This window comes from Uranotaenia lowii, chromosome 2 (genome assembly GCF_029784155.1).
Source record: "Uranotaenia lowii strain MFRU-FL chromosome 2, ASM2978415v1, whole genome shotgun sequence".
Classification (NCBI taxonomy): Eukaryota; Metazoa; Arthropoda; class Insecta; order Diptera; family Culicidae; genus Uranotaenia; species Uranotaenia lowii.
Window position 1 is genome coordinate 3,023,959 of NC_073692.1, and position 20,344 is coordinate 3,044,302.

General features: G+C 35.8%; 1 protein-coding gene across 1 annotated transcript in view; it reads right to left on the reverse strand.

Annotated features, from left to right (window-relative positions):
* The window catches only part of LOC129745436 (homeotic protein labial-like), a 29,851-nt gene extending 19,592 nt beyond the window's left edge, over positions 1 to 10,259 (reverse strand). The window contains exon 1 of the mRNA XM_055738513.1: positions 9,218 to 10,259. Coding sequence (XP_055594488.1) covers positions 9,218 to 10,067 — 850 coding nt within the window. The 5' untranslated portion in view covers positions 10,068 to 10,259. The remainder of the gene's footprint in view (positions 1 to 9,217) is intronic.
* Between the last annotated feature and the right edge of the window lie 10,085 nt (positions 10,260 to 20,344).

A 20,344-nucleotide genomic window follows, 5' to 3' on the forward strand; every position in this document is an offset into this window, starting at 1 on the left:
TTGGATTTTGAAAAATGGTGGGGAATCGTGAGCCACTTAATTTAAATTGACCAAATAACATGCAAAGTTTATGAGTTGACTCAAAACTGCAATTTCATAATTCATTTCGTTATTTTAAAGTGGTTTCATATGATGAAATTAAAAAGAGAGTTGTGTATGATTGAAAAGTTTCGATAACATGACTCGCGAACGTTATGGCAAAGTTCCTTATAAATGATGGACAAAATATTTTTTATACATCTTTATTTAGCACAAGAAAACTTAACAGATAGGAAAAACGTATTCCTAAGTTCTGAATGTGTATAAAAACATAAAAATATAATTGTCTCAAGATGTGTGGCCCACGATTTCCCACAAGCTATGATCTGCAAATTGGTTGCGTTTGTGTGACTTATTGATGGTTCATCATAAATTCCTTTTTCACGTGAAAGAACATGACAAAACTAAGATCATAAGCGTATAAGCATATTTTTGTTAAGAACTTAAGGTTCCCCATCGATGAAATTAGCGGGTGTTTGTTGAATTATGTAACAATTTTTTTTTAATTTTTTAAGCTTTATAACTAAAAGAAGCATATGATGCATAAATATTCAAGTCAAAAACATGTAGAAAAATATGCTTGTGCAAAGTGACGGCGATGATAGTTGGATTGAGATTTTTATCTCAACACACATCTGAGATATTGAGAGTGGCCCACGTTACCCCACTCTCCTCTACATTTGAGATAAAATCAACCCGTTGAGATAATTCTTCCTCGCTATTTGTAAAATGTTTTAACGGTAATGTGACAAATTATTTTGCATTGATAATAAACTGATTTGAGCACAAAGTGAAATAATGAATGATTTTCATTTAGAATGCTCACTACGTAAATCAGATTTCTAGAAGTTTGATTAAGCAATGAAAGTGTTGACCTAATAAATATTTGAATTGTATATTTAAAGAAAGTTTGTGCTCATAGCATTGCTCCCTACCACGAACAGAGAGTGGTCTATTTATTTCATCAAATGTTTACATATCAAACAGCTTTTATTCGAAGAGATGGTTGCGTAATGCACTGTCATCGAAACCACGTAACTTGATATGCCGATACGAAACATCATATAAAGCGATGGAAAGGCCAAAAGAAAATGAAGCAACATCGAAAGGTTCATCCGGTTTGATCTCAAATCAACATAAATCGATAGAAATTTGAAGATAAATTATAAACAATCCAACACTTTATATATTAAATAATTCATGAAACAGAAGAATTCAAGATAGATTTAATTCAATCTAGAATCCTTTTGTTTCATGAAATTTTTCATATCAGAACCAACATGTGAAAAGAATATAAAACCCAAATTAAACAAAACACGTTTTCAGTGGATTCTAGTAGCCCAATATGAAGTCTGCTTATCATAAAAGCTTTTTAAGTTATCAGTTTCCATTATAATTTTAATTTTATCTCCATCTCACACACATGAGACAAAGAAAATACTTGAAAATAACCTTTTCCCGATTTTAAAATATTTTTTAAATTAGCGATTGAAAAATGGTTGCAAAATTTACAAACACGTTTTTCTCGAAACTTCATAAATGAACATATTCAGACCATTTTCACGAATTGTTATGTTACTGATATGATTAATTCATTTCGAAATTGAAATATCCTGATTCCATTGATAGTTGTCCAATTATTTGAACTACATACTTTAATGTTTAATCAATTATTGGAAAATATTTATATGTAAGAATTATCGATGTTTTTTAAGGGTACATAAGTCTTCACAATACATACTGATTAAAAGAAGTAACATATTTTATTTTACTTTAAGTTAAATCCTACAGACTTGAATACCTACAGTTGCGTTCAGAAGAAAAATGAAATCGCGCGGAGCCGTGCACAAACTTACAATTTTAACAGAATGCCATTTCTCTCACAGTTGATGATTATATGATGAAATGATATATTTTTGTTCTTGATTAATGACGGAAATCACGAAAGTTTAATGGGTAAACGATTATAGATTCCTTATCGACATGACTCAGAGAAAATCTGATATCTTGACAAAAACAATATCTGTAATTATGTGATTGAATGCAAAAAGTTTGTAACGATTACACAGGGGAACTACATTTTTGGTGTCTGTGTTTCAATAACTGATTTTGTAAGATTTTTGCGTACTGAATTCAAAACATTTCTCAGATTTCTTGTATCACTTCTAGTTTCGGTGATATGGCATGTGGAAATTTTTAAATTTATCAATTTTGAGTAAAATCGATCTGATTTAATGATTCCAGAGGAAGTTGTAATCTTATTTTTGGAATTTCTATAAATTTTAGAATTCAATTGTTTGAAAGCGTTGTATCTCTTCTACTACAATAAAGCATGGATCACCATGAATCTGGACGCACTGTTTAATATACCATTGCGCTCCTAGTGTTTGGATCTGGAATGTTTCGACAGTACTTTGTTCGGAAATGTTTCCTCTATCAGTGCTGAAAATTTCATTACGATTCGTTTTGTTCCAAAAAAGTTACACGTGATGGAAGCCGCGAGACGAAAATAAATTTTGAACACTCACGTTAAAAACCGACGTGGTCGGGTTAAAAAAATCGCGAAATCATTGAAAATGCTCAAATCAACCGTGTGCAGCGTTCTCAAACGTTTCCGTGAGATGCATACTATCGTTCGGTAGGTTCATACCAAGCGTTATAGTGGACCAAGAATCAGAAACTGCATTTGAAGGTGTTGAGAACGATCAAGGCAAACACAGGGTAGTCGGACTACGACATCGCCAAGAAATTCAACGTCGACCGGTACACCGTCAGAAGGATTAGTCTGTGCGAAGGAATACGATCCTATCAGGCCAGTAAGCAACCAAACCGGACATTGAAGCAGAATTTAGTAGCCAAAGGACGTGCTCGGAAGTTATACAACAAGATTCCAACAAAGTACGACGGATGCATCCTCATGGATGACGAAACGTACGCGAAGATGGATTTTGGGCAGCTTCCTGGCCAAAAATTGTATAAAGCCACTGCAGTGGTGCACTGCACTGGTCGGTGTGATGTCCCCGCCAAGTTCAAATTCGTTTTTGCCGATAAGTTGGCAAGACAGTGTTTGATCTGGCAAGGTATTTGCAGCTGCGGAGGAAAAACCCCGGTTTTTGTGAAAAACAAGACCATGGACTCCGAAATGTACAAGGAGGAGTGCCTAAAAAAATGTTTTTTTTTCGTACAATAGATCTCACAAAAGACCAGTAAAGTTTTCGCCAGATTTGGCATGCTGCCACTACAGCTAGGAGGTAAATACTACAGTGGTATTCGGCCAACGGGTGGATTTTGTTGAAAAGGACATCAACCCACTCAACTGCCCTCAATTCCGCCCTATCGAAAAATTTTGGGCAATTGTCAAGCAGAAGATGAAGAAGAATGGTAGGACGACTCGGGAAGCAACAGAGATGAAGAGATTGTGGAATAAAATGGCCGCTGAGGTCAGTGAATAGGGTGTCCAAACTTTGATGAGTGGTTCTAGACGAAAAGTTCGAAATTTTAGCAAAAAAACATCGAAATATTTTTTTTCTTATTTTTCCTTTGAAGTGCAATAAAAACCCTAAATTTTGATTATAACACTTTTTTTTTCGTTTATATAGCTCCGAGATAGACCCGTTTTAACGCGTCCAGATTTGTAGTGATCCATGCTTTATTTTGATTGAATGAAGGCTAGTGTATTGATTAAAAAATCAACTTTTGGTTTTTATGCAGGTTTATTGGTTATCAGTTATGAAGACAAACCAATAAACCTGCATAAAAACCAAAAGTTGATTTTCAATCAATTCACTATTCAAATTTTGTACAAATTCCCGGTTTTTGCAGGTTTGGAAAAAAATGATAACAAAGAAGAAAATTTCGATAACTTTTTTCTCAGAATTCGAAATTTCTCGTGGTCTTCGAGAAAGTTATTCATTGAATCAATAAGTATTTGTATTTCACAGTTTTGTCACAAAAAGTACACAAATTCAATTACTAATTTTTACCTATTTTTCAAAGTCATCTCGAAAACCAGAGCTGGCTAAAAAACTAATTGAATATTTGGATTCGGCGCCCCTGAATAAGTCAAAATCAGTTCTGAGATTTCTAGCACCTCGAAAAAATGTGAGTTTTGTTGCTTTGTGTTTTGTGTGATGCTATTTTTAGATATTTCATACGCAAATCATGCAAAACATTGATTAAATGGACATTTTTTATCTTCAAAATTACCAATCCACATTACCATAAGATTTCCATGAGGTATTTAAATTAAATTTAAATTAAAATTACCGAAAGATAATTCATTTTATTTATCCTCTGTCTAAAATTTGTCATTATAAAAAAAATACGTAAAGTTATGCAAACTATTATTACCTACTTAAATTTTATTTTAATGCGGCCCACCGAAAGAATTTCAAATTGAAAGTAGCCCGTTGCTTCAAAAGGTTGCTCACCCCTGGTCTATACAATGGTTTTTAAAAACGATCACACACATATTGGATCTTATTGAAATTTCATGTTTTTTGAAGATATCTTATTTTATTTAACACTAATGCGCACATCTTTCAACGATATGATGGCTAGCATCATACAAATGCTAAAATCAATAGCCCATAGAAAGTGCATGTACTATGTATGCCGTGACCGAGATTCGATCGAATGACCTCTGGCTTAGGAGACTTGAACGCTACCCTCTAGGGCATGGTCGGCCGCAAAGACCTCTTCAGACCCCCTGGAGTGGAGAGGGGGCCTCCTAATCAAAATAAACATTTTTGCACAACTCAAGAACTAATGAAGCAATTCGCCAATAATGTTAATTTTTCACGGTGAATGGCGCGATATTTTCGGACATTACGGAGCATTACTTCAGGATGTGGATCTTCAGTAATAACAATAAAGAATGGTAATCCCACAAAAGGAAAGGTAACAAAATCTTATGTACAGCTGAGTAAATTTTTTTATTTATTTCACAAAGAATTGGCAAATTGTGAAAATTTTGAAAAAGTATATGCATTGTTCTGCAATTTGGACCATATGAATCGTTGATTATTAACGATATGGTTAATTGTACTTGTATGAAACCCCAATTTTTTTGGCTATTCTCTTTTGTCTTCATTCTTCAATTGCATAAACTGAATCACTTTTGTCTTCAACGTAATTCCATGTTTTCGAACTATGGGTTGCATGATATGTGAAAGCCATACAATAAAAAACATTGCATTTTTTTCGTATTAATTCGCATTCAAATCCAAATATTGAATTGCGCTAAATTTTTGTCAATATTGTTCCAAACCAAGATCGCCAAAATATATTCATCTCATCGTCATAGGTTTACGAAAATAACTATTCAAGTCTTGTACGAATTATTGAAAGTTTCAGTGCAATGTAATCAAAGATAAATTATTTATTATTAATACAGCATGAATTCAACTGTTTTCGGGAAGCTATCGTTAATTTTGTGTATTATTTTTTCCTTGTAGGGGCGAGCCCACTGCGACCAGTAGTTGATCTATTGTAGTAATTTCCCCGCGTTACTGTATGCTATCAGACTCACCTGCACTATTGATTGAAGCAACAGTTGATTGCTGATTGAGCATCTTGTCCCAATCGGGTATGATATCAAAGATATATGATATAACCTTCTTAGGACTTATCTGCAACATATGTCTTGTGCGCTTATTAATTTAGCCCCAAGTATATGCTCTCTTCGATTGATGAGGGCGCTGCAGTTGCATAGAAGGTGCTCTGCAGTTTTTTTTCGAACTTCGTTTTGAATAATGTTTACTATTTGAGATACTATTTTGTTGAACAATGTCCGGTCAAGAGACCTGTGCAAGTACCTAACTCATGCTTACTTAAGTTCAACATGTTTTTGAAGAGTCGAGCGCTTGGTTCGATGAATCTTCTGGTCTGAGTTGCTCCCTACGCTGTTTTCCAGTTGGAAACAATAGTGGTGCTTTCCTAGTTCTTGAGCTCCATAGTCAAGGCACTTTTCGATGCTCCACAGAAAGGTTCATGTCCAATTAACAGTCCCTGAAATCCTTCCCTAGCTAGCTGGTCTGCCTCTTCGTTCCCTAGGATACCGCAGTGGCCTGGCACCCAGAGTAAAAATACTCTGACCTTTTGACCAGGTTTCTTAGTGCAATATTGCACTACCATACTAGTTTGGAGTAACATTTGAACGTACTTAGTGTTCGGAGAGCGGCCTAGCTGTCAGAGAACATTTAAATACTAGTGTATCTGTATCCTCTTTTCAAACAGGCTAAAATGCATTCTAGAATTGCTTGAATTTCTGGAAATGAATTTGGTGTATAACAGTAGGTACAATATGTTTCAGATCTTGTGCGGGATTCTCAATTGTTTGAAGATACGTTCTATTATTTTAAGTAGCATTTTTTTTTAAATCATCGTTCAACGAAAGGTACAATATAAAATGTAATGTGAATGTGAGTCTAATGTTTATGATAATGACTGGATACAATGCACTTCTTGATTTCATTGCTCATGAATTGCATTGTTGCTTCCATAGCGGAATAGGGTAAGTGAGCCTTAACTTGGCATGCTCCTTATCTTGGCATGCCAAAATGCATTTTGATAATTTGTATGTCAAACATATGCCTAAAAATATAAAATAAATCAAACATAAAAGAAAATCGCATTTGTCTACATTCTGCATAGCATTTGTCCGCAATTGAATCCAAATAACTGCGTAATAATTTTTTTTCACATGACGAACTGGAAGTAAAATTACGATTTTCGGAAAAAATCTGAAATGAACCTACCTTGCTAGTGCATCTGCCACCTTCGGATCGATTTTAAAAACACACTTCCCTATGAAAAAATCACTAAAAAATACCGTTGGTTACAGCAAAACGTGGCAAAAAATATAAAATTATAACCTACTCCAAACAACGTATATATTTGATCTAAAATTGAAGAAAATATAAACATTTTTTTCGCCTAATCTTGGCATGAAATTCCACTAATTGAGGTTTGTATGTATGTGTGAGAACGCAATCAGCAGGCAGACGGTAGCCGGCAGCCGGCAGCCGAATCGTCGGCCGTTAGTGCACAGTGGTCTGGAAATTTAAAACCGGTCGAAAGTAAAAAGAATGATTGAATTGAAATAACTTAAAAATACCATAAATGTATTTTGGACTGTAATCAATTTATTTATCTCACAAGCGTATTTGGCATCTTAGTTGGAATTATAATACTAAAAGTTTAGCTGCCTTTTTCTTGGTACATTTCTAGAACTCTTCCTCTCAACTTCTGAGCACGAAATCAACAGGATTCGGATCCGAATCGATATCTTGGATCTCAACGTTGAAGTAACTTTATCCAGACCCAAAAAAGAAATCTACAAATGGAAATAAGGTCCAACGTATTTTGATTTCATTTTATTTGTGCTGGAGATGAACATTTGCTGTTTATGTGTCGCTTTGAAAGGAATGGTCACAAAGTTCAAATTATGACATTCTAAATATTATGTTTATTAAAAAAATGTAGTTGCATTACAATGTTGAAAAATTATGTTATTAAGAGCTAAATTTTATTGTTTTCAATTTCATGTGAAATCAAAAATAATATTTTGACCAAGTTTGTTTTATATTATGGATCACTGTGCATCAGCAGAGGTGACGACGTTTGTTTTCCGTAGGAAAGGAATATGCGAAGGAAGCGCTGCCGAGTTTGGATGATGATTTTGCATGAGTGCGAGCGGGATGCAGCTTGAATTTCACCCAGCTTGTAAATTTGTTGTTCGCTTTCATTGGCCATAGTCCCCAAACGAACGAGTGAGATGCAATCTATTTCCATCAGGCTGACTGGAGTGAGCGATAGTTTGTCTTGTTTTGCTTTCCGGGTGTACGCAAACGATTGCTAGAAAATTCCTAGGGGCGACATTTTAAATATGTAGGTATGATTCAAAGAATTGTTCGCTTACTTGAGTTTTAGCTTTAGCTTGCTTCTTGCCTCGGTCATAATGGTTTTTAAAATGTCTCTCCTCCTTTTATGGGAGTGGAATAAAAAAATATGAACATTCACTATCGTATGTTAACTTCAATGGAAACAGATCTATCATGATTTCATTTTAAAAAATTGAACAAACGATTTATTTGCTCGGTGATTAAACTTTTTTATGTTAACCAATGTAATATTTTCGAACCTTTTTGTTCTAGATTGTCATTCTGATAATAGAAATTTTAAACACAACAAAAACTGAAACAAACAAATGAAACTTTTTTACGTAAGATTATAATTCTGCACGCAAATATCGATTTTAAAAATTGGTTGACATTTCGTACTTTCGACTTTTTGAAAACAACACAGAACATTGTTGTGCTTCCTTCCAGGATATTATCAACGAATTCGTGGGGGCTGTTGTTGTATTAGTGAGGCAAATTTCTTCTAGAGGCTGCCAATTTAAGGAACTCATAAAGGGCCACAATTCGGAACGGGGGCCACAATAAGGAGCATTTCAATCAATAGTTTGATCAGGTTTATATCAAACTGTCCACCGCTTTAAAGCAAGGACATATTTTTACTACATTTCAGGCTAGTTAGCAATCATATTTGTCGAAGGACTTTTGAAGGTACATATTACAGGAAGACTTCAATCATGGGAAATATAGTCAACCATGCCTTAGGGGCCAAGTTCGGGTACATTTACCCTACTCAGTATGTTTTTCCAGGATAATAAAGTTGAAAAAAGATCTTTAGCGCATGAAGCTAAAAAAGCACAATTTCACACCCAAAGGAGCTCATCTTGATCGAGAACCGCTGGTTGTTTACACATAAATTCAACTTTATCACATCAAAGCTTCTACATATATAGTATCCCTAGTTACAACAATTCATTTTGAAAGATTATTAAGCGTCATGAGAAAATAAAGTAAGAAGCCCGCCCTAGTTACTTAGAATGTAGTTAGGGACTACATTTTAAACCTGCCACTAAACTTGGCCACCAAGAAACTTTAAAAATAGTATTTTTTCAAACTTGTGATGAAACAATTACAATTCTTAAAAACAAAAAAATATCAATAATCTTTAATATATAATTGTAAAGTAATTCACTTTGGTGTAAAGTAATAATGAAGTAGAATCCAATAGTTGAAGGGTTAAAATATGTAATATCGGGATTTGAAACCCGACGGTAATTTGACTTATAATTAGAAACTAACTATTCAGTATTTGGACTTACTTTGGGGTTTTGGCACATTTCTTTTAACCTGCATCCATTTGTAAGTCGGTGCATTCTGTTGTTTTTGTTGCGACAAATGCTCATTTCTTAGTTGAAGTAAGGAATTATTGCCGTCGCTGATTAAGTCTCCGACCTGATTTAGGTGACCTATCTTAGAATCTTTATCCAGGCGGGCTGAATTCAATTCTTGTGGTTCTAAGCTGTTCAGAGAAGGGCAAATAGTTACACAATTCTGTGTGGTGTTTTCGGAAAACAATTGCGATTGCCACGAACTGCTAGGCGTTTGTTGATGTTCACTGATACTTTCACTCGAAGGAGGTATTCCAAAAGTAGCGTAACGATGTACATTGTACTTGTTTTCCGTGTTAACTAAGCCATCGCCGCAATCTTGTGTGCTATACATATAATCTAGATTAGTATAGCTCAAACCATTATCTGCACTTATGATACGCGTTTGCTGGAACGGCCCGGCTGGCGCTTGACTGCTGTAGAACATGTTGTGCGTATCACTGTCGAAGTACAATTCAGAGGGTGAATTCGATGTTGTAATTCCATATTCCACTGCTGATGGACTGTACAAATGACTATGTGAAAAAGGCTGCTGCTGTACAGGATTTGAGGAGTTGGTGCAATTTACACTAGTATTGCTGGAATTCCCCAGAGCCTGGGAAGGAAACGTTATAGGCTCAGCTGAACTGCTACACTCTGCTGATCCAGATTGTCGATAGTAGTGATAGTGGTGATGATGATGGTTTGATGATAAGTAAGGATATCCATCTGATCCTGGTTCGTTACTTTGAAATCCACTCGCGTGCATTGCATGATTTCCATACACACTCACATCAATCATGTTTGGCTAAACCAGTAATTATAAAAATCACACGTTGTTCACTTCTCACAGAACCATAGCTTTATTTGGATTCATATGCGCATCCCATCACTTTCTTAATCCGCACGAAACATTAAAAAACTGTTAATTAATTAGCACGCCTCTTCATCAATCTTCTCACCATTCACAACGATAGCACGCAAAGCTGTTACTGCTACGACAATCAGATTAAAACTGAGCAAGTTGCTTTGAACAAACGGCAGTGAAAAATGCCTGAGAAGTTTGAAAAGACTATACCTTCACCTATAGACTTTACCTCTTCCCGCTTTATGTTTTTTTTCTCTCTTCATCTATTTGTCTCTCATCCATTCCAACGAAGTTTCTGAAAACATTCTCTGACGCCGGTATTTCTTTTTCGCTCAAACATAGCCTTTGACCAATCAGCATCGAATAAAATGTGCATAGCATGCGTGTTGCAGTGTTTCTGTGAAAAAGGGGCGTGGTATTGTGGAAAAAAGGAAAAACCACACATGCTTGTATCCGTATTACATCTGCTTTTAAAAGGTGCCAAAAACAAAATAATTGAATACATCAAGATATTTCATATTTTTAATCAAACCAAGACCGAATAAAATTCTGAAAATAACAGTTCATAAGCACATTAACTAAAGAATGATTTCTAATCTACAAGAAGGACAATTAAATCTAACCACTATTTAGAATTCAGGATTCTCAAATCAGAATTCAGAATTCAGATTTCAAATTAAGCTAGAAATAGTAAAAATACCTAAACCCCAATGAATTAGGATATTTATTTTTCAAACCATTTCCCTATTTATGATAATCGAACAAACAAGCGAAAATAATTGGATTTATTTTAGCTTTTTCGACGAGTCATTGATTGATTATTTTAAATGATGATGTTTCTTCTTAATTGGAAAATTGCTTGGAAATAAATTTTAAGCAATGTACTTAAAAAAATTTTAAATCATTATTTTAGAAACACCTGAAAACGACATAAATTAAAATTTAGAATAAAACCAGAAGTTAAAGCATAGGACATAAAAATCTGTACACAAAACAAAATACATAAAGTATAACACCAAATCAAAAGGAAATTAAATCAGAATTCAATAAATGTTTTTAAAAATTGGTAATCGGATTCACAGTTCATACTCTCAAAACTATTAATTTATAATTCTTCAACTTAATTAACATTCCCTTGATTGGTAAATTCCGCGGTAGTATCGTGAGTTTGGAAAATATTTTAAATCACGATCGATATCCTTTTTGAACTTCAGAGGATTTCATCAAAACAAACAGTTGATGATTGAATTGAATTGGGTAAAGAGAAAAAAAAGTTCTATTCCAAGAGTAAGCCAGTGATCAAGCCAGAGATAAAATCCTTTTTATATTGAAATTCTTTCAGCTCCCAAAATAAAAGTTCTTTTTTAAATTCACAATAACATTACATATATGTATGTATATTAATGTTCAATTCATCATTGAACGCTTATATTGACAAAGTATCGGTTGGGATATAAGATTGGATTAGTTATTAGAAACTGCTAAAAATTAAAATAAGGAATTCCAATTTTTTTCTTCTAGACATGGAAAACACAAGAGTTATATCTCCTCATTTTGTAAACATTATAGATTTAAAATAAGCTTTAAAGTTGCTATTTGGAGTCATTTTTCTAACTTCTCATAGATGAATTAAAAAAATCATGATTCAAAAAAGAAGGTTTAAAGTAGTGATTTTTACGTTTCTAAATATTTTCTAATATTTCTAAACGTTTCTAAATATTTTCAAAAGCAGGTTTTCTGGTTCAAAATTTCAAACACTGAATATTTTGTCATCGTCAAGTCAATTGAAATATTGAGTCCTAGAAAGGACAAATGGTACAAACAATACTTTCCTTTTTAAAAATTTAAGATTTATTCACTCTCAAGTAGAGCTCAAGTGAGCGCAGGGATTCAGAATTGAAAAACAAAGACAAACTTATGATAAAAAAATCAAAAATTTAAATGATAAGAATTTAATTTATTTTATTTTTTTTTTATAGAAATTTAAACGATATGAATTTGAAAATCGGAAAATTTATTTGAATTTTTTTAATTACTCTATAAAATATAAAGATGAAAAAGATTAGATTTTTAACATGTCTGATGATGAACCTACATAACAATTGATTCTGAATCTATTTGCTATCCTCCATTTAATCAAGGGTTTTTCCTAGATATTCTTATTTTAGAGATACAATGCTCTAAGGCAGTTGAATTCTATTATTTTTAGAAATTTGAAAAAAATAAATAACAAGTTAACAACACTCAAGTAAGTCTTTGATTATTTTATATAACATGTTTCGATTCATTAATCATTTATTTTCAAAAATATCTTAAATTCAGTTTGATTTTAAACTTCTTTAATTATTCGTCAAAGTTTTCATATGTAACAAAGTGAGGAAAAACAAATAAAAAGAGATCTTCAAGATCTTTTTTCTAGAGATGTACCAAACATTTGGCTGGCCCAATACCACCGTTAAGACCGTTAAGATTAATATTCGGCTCACCGAATAGTTGAGCTTAAGATTCGATCAAATAGGCCGAATAGGCTAAATATTTATTTTTAAAATTCATCTAATAACAGAATTGTCAAATTTTTCAGATTGTTTTTAAAATATCCAAAAGTAATGTTGAAAAAGCTACACCATTACAGAAACTTAACAGCTTCAGTAAAACGGAAAAACATTCTAAGTAGATGTTTCATTGTATATCGTGCTGAAAAATTCTGACAACTATCGCTTCATACTTTGCTTTATTCAGTAAAAAATTTGAGATAAGTCAAATTTGGCCACTTTTAACTTAAATTCGATTTCATCTTGTTCAATTAATTGTGGAAAATTGGTAAGATGTTTGTTACTCAACACATGCTATGCCATAAATAACGTTTGCTATATCCGTTTATGATATTTCATCATATGATTTGTAAAAATTGTGTTTTTAAAATGTAGTTATTAAGTTTTACCTAAAAAGTTATCGGTAGCATGGATGTCATATTTTTATATTTTCAAGCCTTATTTCCACGAATGTCTTTTTTTCAATTTTATAATAACAAAGATCTTACTAAAGCATGGATCACTACAAATCTGGAAGCATTAAAACGGGTCTATCTCGGAGCTATGTAAACGAAATAAAAAAGTTTTTTACTTAAAATGTAGGGTTTTTATTGCACTTTGAAGGAAAAATAATAAAAAAAATATTCCGATGTTGTTTTGATGAATTTTCGAACTTTTCGTCGAGTACCACTCATTATAGTTTGGACACCCTATTCGCTGATCTCAGCGGCCATTTTGTTCCACAATCTCTTCAGCTCTGTTCCATCCCGAGTCGTCCTACAATTCTTCTCCATCTTCTGCTTGACAATTACCAAAAAATTTTCGATAGGGGGAATTGAGGGCAGTGGGGTGGGTTGATGTTCTTTTCGACAAAATCCACCCGTTGGCCCGATACCACTGTAGTACCTCTTTGCTGTAGTGGCAGTTTGCCAAATATGGCGAAAACTTTACTGGTCCTTTGTGAGATCTAATGTACGAAAAAAAAAACGTTTTTCATTCACTCCTACTTGTACATTTCTGAGTCCATGGTCTTGTTTTTCACAAAAACCGGGGTTTTTCGTCCGCAGCTACAAATACCTTGCCAGATCAAACACTTTCTTGCAAACTTATCGGCAAAAACGAATTCTAACTTGCCGGGGACATCACCCCAACCAGTGCATTGCACCACTACAGTGGCTTTATAAAATTTTTGGCCATGAAGCTGCCCAAAATCCATCTTCACGTACGTTTCGTCATCCATGAGGATTCATCCGTCGTACTTCGTTGGAATCTTGTTGTATAACTTCCGGGCACGTCCTTTGGCTACTAAATTCTGCTCCAATGTCCGGTTTGGTTGCTTACTGGCCCGATAAGATCGTATTCCTTCGCGCAGACGAATTCTTCTAACGAGTGGGCGAGTGGGGAGTGGGGGAGGTAGGAAGCAAGCCATCAAGCAATTTGGAATTTCTTATTTGATATCGAGTTATATGATGGTCGAATTTTTGCAAGATATCTTAAAAAATTTTGTTAAGAAGAACGATGATCTTTAAACCTAACGTATACCAAACATTCGGCCACAAGCTAAACTTGTTATTTAAAGGAATTGGATTTTTTTTTTCAATTTTATTAGTAAATTATATGAATTAAGTTTATGGATAGTTTATAACAATATCTGAGCTTCCTAAAATTAGGTTAACTCAAGAATGGTGTATTGAGTTATCATGTTTGTGTTTTTGACCTCAAAATCTTAAAAATATCGAAAGAATTTCATTCCGTACAACTAGACGGAGCAATAATTTTAACGACAATTAATACGTTGCCAAATAATCTTAAAACTTCGACCGATTTCAGCATGATGAAACGAAGTTTGCCGGATCTTTTTTTTGGGAAAACGATTGTGCAGTTAAGAGTTGATTGAGTCTATCACAGGAAAACATATCAAGAACTTCAGAATCGAAAACGCCTCATATTGATTCTTAAAGATTTTTTAAAGTCGTTTTAGAAATATGATCAAATGAAATAATGGTCACAATGCACCACTTTTCTTTTTACTCTCGGAATTTCTTAATTAAAAAAAATTCTTATGATGTAAAGTAAGAAGCGACGATATTTTCGAAAAATATGCTTTATTGTTTTTGGTGGCAGAATGCATTTCCTCACTTATTGTAATGAATAAAGTGTAACCGGTTGGTTACAAATCGTTTGATTTTTGTTTTAATTTTGTAGTTCTGTTTGTTTAGATCTAGAAAATTCATGTTCCTTGTCCAGTCTCACAACAAGATAGCACCACAGTAGGCTACATTTTGCTGCTGGCTGCTGTCAACTAACAGAGGAGGAAAGGAGGATCAAATGGAAAAGGGAATGAAAAAAGTCGAAAAGGAAGCTTGCTCCATATTTCGAGCTCTCTTCTGTACCAGGCGTCCGTGTGTGAAGTCAAGTTCCTGTTAAGTGTTTGTGAACGTCTACGGAATTCACCCGGATACCGGATTGTCTTCGTCACGGCTCGGCCCGCAGACCCTTTGTGGTCTCGCGCCTAATACGTAAAGGACCAGCATCTTCGTCCTCGGGTTCTGCGGATCCCTAATTATTAAGGAGGACTTCCCTTCTCGGCCTGTCCGGATACGGGGCACTCTCGTGGGCAGGCCGATTAATAGTCAACGAAGGAAGACGCCTGCAACGACCGAGTCCAGCAACGCCCGCTGGCGCCGACGGTTTCGGCACCCCGTCGATACGCCCTTAAATCGACGGCCCTCCTGCTTCCGGAACTGGAATTCTGGAACCACGACGTCGCGACGCAAGACCACCAGCAGCACAATCACGGTTAGTTAAAAAATTACACGCCACACAAGACACAGAACATTGTTTTATACACACAGACAACACGCCACAAGAAAACTTTAAATAAAAACCCGGTTTAATACACTTAACAGTGGATTTGAGCCTTTCTTTCAGATTCAAAACATATTTGTTTTGCGTGTATTAATCTATAACGGTAGAATGTCTACAAAAATCACTTTTGTAAATGATTTTCGTTAAATGAAGCTATCAAACGGAATAAACTATAGGGGATAAAACAGGATTTTTGAAATATTACACGATTTTTTGTTACAATCGATAAAAACGATTTTGTTAATTTAGTCAATTTTGTCATTTTTCTTCAATTTTATTAATATTGTCAGTTTTATCAATCTTGTCAATTTTGTCAATTCAGTGAATTTTGTCCATTTTGTCATCGTCAATTTGGTCAATTCTGCCAATTTTCTCGATTTTGTCAATTTTATAAATTTTATCAATTTAATGATTTTTCCAACTAAGTGAATTTTGTCAAATCAATGAATTATGTCAAGTTTGTCAATTTCGTCAAATTGGTCTATTTAATCAATTTTTTCAATTTTGTCAATTTTGTCGATTTTGTCATTTTCGTATTTGGTCAACCTGGCGAAAATGGTTAATTCGGAGTTTTTTCCTGTTTCTTCAACTTTGTCAATAATGATTGTTAACGTTTAAGCTTCATATGCATGTTCCAAAAAAAAATCCCAAATGCTTAAAACTCTACTATGGAGGGTTTGGTGGCGCTACTGTTCAAATTGACCTCCAAGCCGTCATCGTTTTTGCTAGACACCAACCCCAACAACAACAACGCAACGTTAGATCTGAAGAGAGGAAGAGAAAAGGGAACAAAAAAACAAGCCCGAGAGCTTAAAGCTCGAGAGGATTCAGTAGCATTTGTCTTATTGGATTTAATTTGCTTCCACGGGCGAAATACTCTCCTGTCGTTGCTGCTTAAGAAAAAGCTTCGTAAGCACGAACGGCACGTGAGAAGATGAGAGGGTGTGCATACATCGTCCGCGTACCCGTGTTGTTTTCCCCTTCTCAGAGCAATCTGTGCCTGAATATAATGATGGGGAAGTCTCGAAGTTACTATCGCTTTCGTACCATGCAGTGTGTGCACGACGTACTCATCAACGACTTCATTTATTTCGGGGTCCTACCCCTTGGTGAAAACCATTTTGACGTTTAATATTTCGGAGCTCCGGTTTCGAAATTTTTGATATGGTTCGATTTCAAACAGAACCATTAAAACGAAAAATTCAATCATTGGCCGGGAAAGTTCCTCCTTCCTCCTTCCTCCTGTCGTCTTCCTCCCACACGGTTTCTGTCACGATGACATCAAACCTGAGTGGGAGTGAAGTCTGTCTGTTCTCCCTTCCACACATCGACAGGTCCATACTTTTAGATAGCAAGCGCGTATCTATGACGTCACGTATAATTTAACGTCATAGATACGATAATCTCGATTTTAGTGATTGCTGGTTGTGGCTAGCAAGCCAAATTGACACGTTTTTTGGAGTGATGATTTGATGATAATTACTATGAAAATTTTATTTTTCAAACTATTTTGTTTTTTTTTCTTTCTTTTATAGGACGAAGAAGAAAAAAAATCAAATTTTTTAAGCTAAAAATCATTTTTATTGTACTGCCCGGTTTCGCAAAAACGTGCAAAAAAACGTTTCCAAAAAATCACACCAATACACACAAATACACAGACATCGTCTGAACTCGACGAGCTGATTCGATAGGTACCTATAAAGGTATATCTAAGACCCATAATTAATGATCTCCCAAATCTACCGATAACTATACCTTTCTGAAAGAAAGGCAAAAAACATAGAATCATGAAATTTTCCGATTTCTGTATTTTATCCGTAAGTCCTTGGTTACCCAGTAGCCAGCCGGCCCTGAGGTTCCGTACTCTTATAGTACCTTGCCTTGGCTGGTCTAGCCGCTGCTAATTTATCCGTAACAAAAGTAGTCCCTTAATTTTTATCAGTTGATAACCCAGGTGGTAAATCCAATTCATGGATTGCGTAGCAAGGCACGGCGAGCCACCGCGCCCTCCCAGTTTGCTACTCTGGGTCCATGGGTGCAAATTGATGACTCATGATACAATGCTACAAAGTAACATTGTACCACCTGCGCCATAAAGTCCACCTGGGGCCACTTGACCTTTGTTCCCACCTCGAACTGTTTAACACTTTATCTTTAGTGGTGGAAGGTCGTTTCGCGCTAAAGCGCTCCAAGGCAATACTCGTTTTTGAATCCACTATCATCAATGACTTCATTTCAACACGACTCGATGAACAACCTCTCCTCTGACGATTTAAGACCCGTCATCTCATCGTGTTAAATGAGGTCCACATTTTATCGCAACTACTAGCTTTGCGAATCCAGTCCAGGAATTCCACAAACACAAAACGAGTTGTCGCACACGCGAGTCAGGGGACAAGGCCTCCGAACTCTTTAGTGTTGACTTAAGTCACCGCTCAGCTCAACTACCCAATTTGCAAATTGGGAGCTTCACGGACCCGAAGCGCAAATTGAGCTGTAGACCGCCCTAATCAGGTCTCACACACGATTTGGACGCATCAATTCCCGAAACACGTGTCGAACACTGACACCTCCGGCACAACATTGTGCCTCGTCTGACATCTCTGCTTATTTCCGTTCTAATACTGACCTATCTACTTATGCGACACACTGCACAGCCATTGAAGGAATTATGAGAATAACGTCCGAAAAGGATGTTGTTATCGTTGCTGGAGACTATAATCTTCCGAATCTTACGTGGAGCTTTGATGAAATCACGAACGGGTATCTTAATATGAACGCATCCACCGAATCAGAGTTGACAGTTGTCGAGACGACTCTAGCTGCTGGGCTATCTCAAATGTGCTCAAGAGAAAACGCAAACGGTAGAGTTCTTGACTTGATCTTTTCAAACAGACCTGAGATAGCCGAGATTGTGGATCCCCCGAATTCTATCTTGCCAACTGACCGCCATCACCAACCGCATGTTGTTTTACTCGATTGCTTTGAAGAAAATGCTGTAATCGAAGACGAATATCGTCTCGACCTCGATTTCAGAAGATGTACTTTTCGCCTCGTAATAGAAGCACTAGCATCCATAGATTGGTCACAGCTTATTGGCAGCCTCTATCCCGATGAAGGTGTCTCGATCTTCTACGAGCAGCTGCTAAGAATAGTTGCGAGAATAGTTCACACTCCAAAGAAACGACATTTCCAACATCAGTCGTACAAGCAACCTTGGTGGAACGCCGACCTTCTTCGTTTAAGAAACAGATACAAACGATACTTCTTGAATGAAACAGCAGCATACAAAGCCGATCTAGAATCGACGGAAGCTGATTACTCAGCGTTACGCAACACTCTTTTCAGGAGATACTTCAATGATATGGAGAGGGAAGTGAAAAGCAATCCTTCTGAATTCTGGAAATTTATCAAGTCTCGATGTCGTATCAGCAGCTTTCCATCGCGAATATCGTTTGACGGGCGCTCCTCTGAAACTGCCTGTGAGTCTGCAAACCTTTTTGAAGATTTTTTTAAGAGCGATTATTCAACACAAACGCCACCTGCTACCAACGAAAACTTCGAAACATTGCCTGCATTTGACATCAACCTTCCTCAGCCGCTTCTAACCCAGCATGAAGTATTGACAGCTTTGAAAATTATCGATCCGTCGAAAGAACCAGGCCCAGATGGCATTCCGCCGTGTCTTATACTGGACATTGCGGAATAACTTGTCGAACCACTGCAAATCATCTTTAATCGATCACTTAACAAAGGTATTTTCCCTAGCATTTGGAAGACGGCCGCTATAACACCAATACATAAATCGGGAAACAGTCATAGCGTGGAGAACTACAGACCTATATCGATTCTCTGTTGCTTGTCAAAGTTGTTTGAGTCAATTATCTACGAGAGACTTTAGAACGCTGCTGAACCAATAATAATTAATCGAACACCAACATGGTTTCATGAAAAAAGATCAACGGTCTCGAATCTGATGAGCTACTCTGCCACACTTCATACCGCTATCAGCAAAAAGCAACAAGTAGATAGATTTCTCAAAAGCATTTGATAAAGTTCCACATGAAATCGCCATCAAGAAAATTGAATGCTGCGGCCTTCCGTCATGGTCTACATAATGGCTCTACGCCTACTTGACAAACCGACGAGCATTTGTGAATCTACGAGGAATAAAATCTCAGCCATTTGACATCCCTTCCGGTGTTCCTCAGGGCAGCCACATAGGACCACTAATCTTTATCCTTTTTGTTAACGATCTTGCTTGTTTACTGCAATTCTCTTAATTGATGTACGCAGATGACTTTAAGATTTAGCGGAAAAATCGAATCACCAGTGGACTGTGCAACACTTCAAGCCGACATCTCGACACTTTTGGACTGGGATGGAAGCTAATTCCAGTAAATGCCGATGTATAACTTTCTGCAGAGCTAGAACTCCACTCCGTTTTGCCTACAAAATGGGCACAGCAGAAATGGAACGAGTTGTTTCGATTAAAGATCTCGAATATACAACCAAAGAATGTTTGTTTTTGATTTGTTGATCCGTGGGCGTGATTGAGTGCTCATTTATATCACTTTGATATAATGGGTATACCTTGACGTATAACAACATTAAATATAGAATAGTGAGAGTATCACAATTCAGGGTTGTTATAGGCATCAACGGATCACTTCCGACCATAAGTGAAACGGAACCCCTAGATGCCGGTCCCACGGCTTTTAACTAAAGCTCAATCACATGGTCAATCTGGTCCGATCAGAAATGATTGTTTGACCTTTTATTGTCATTTTAATGTTCAATTTTTCTTAATGT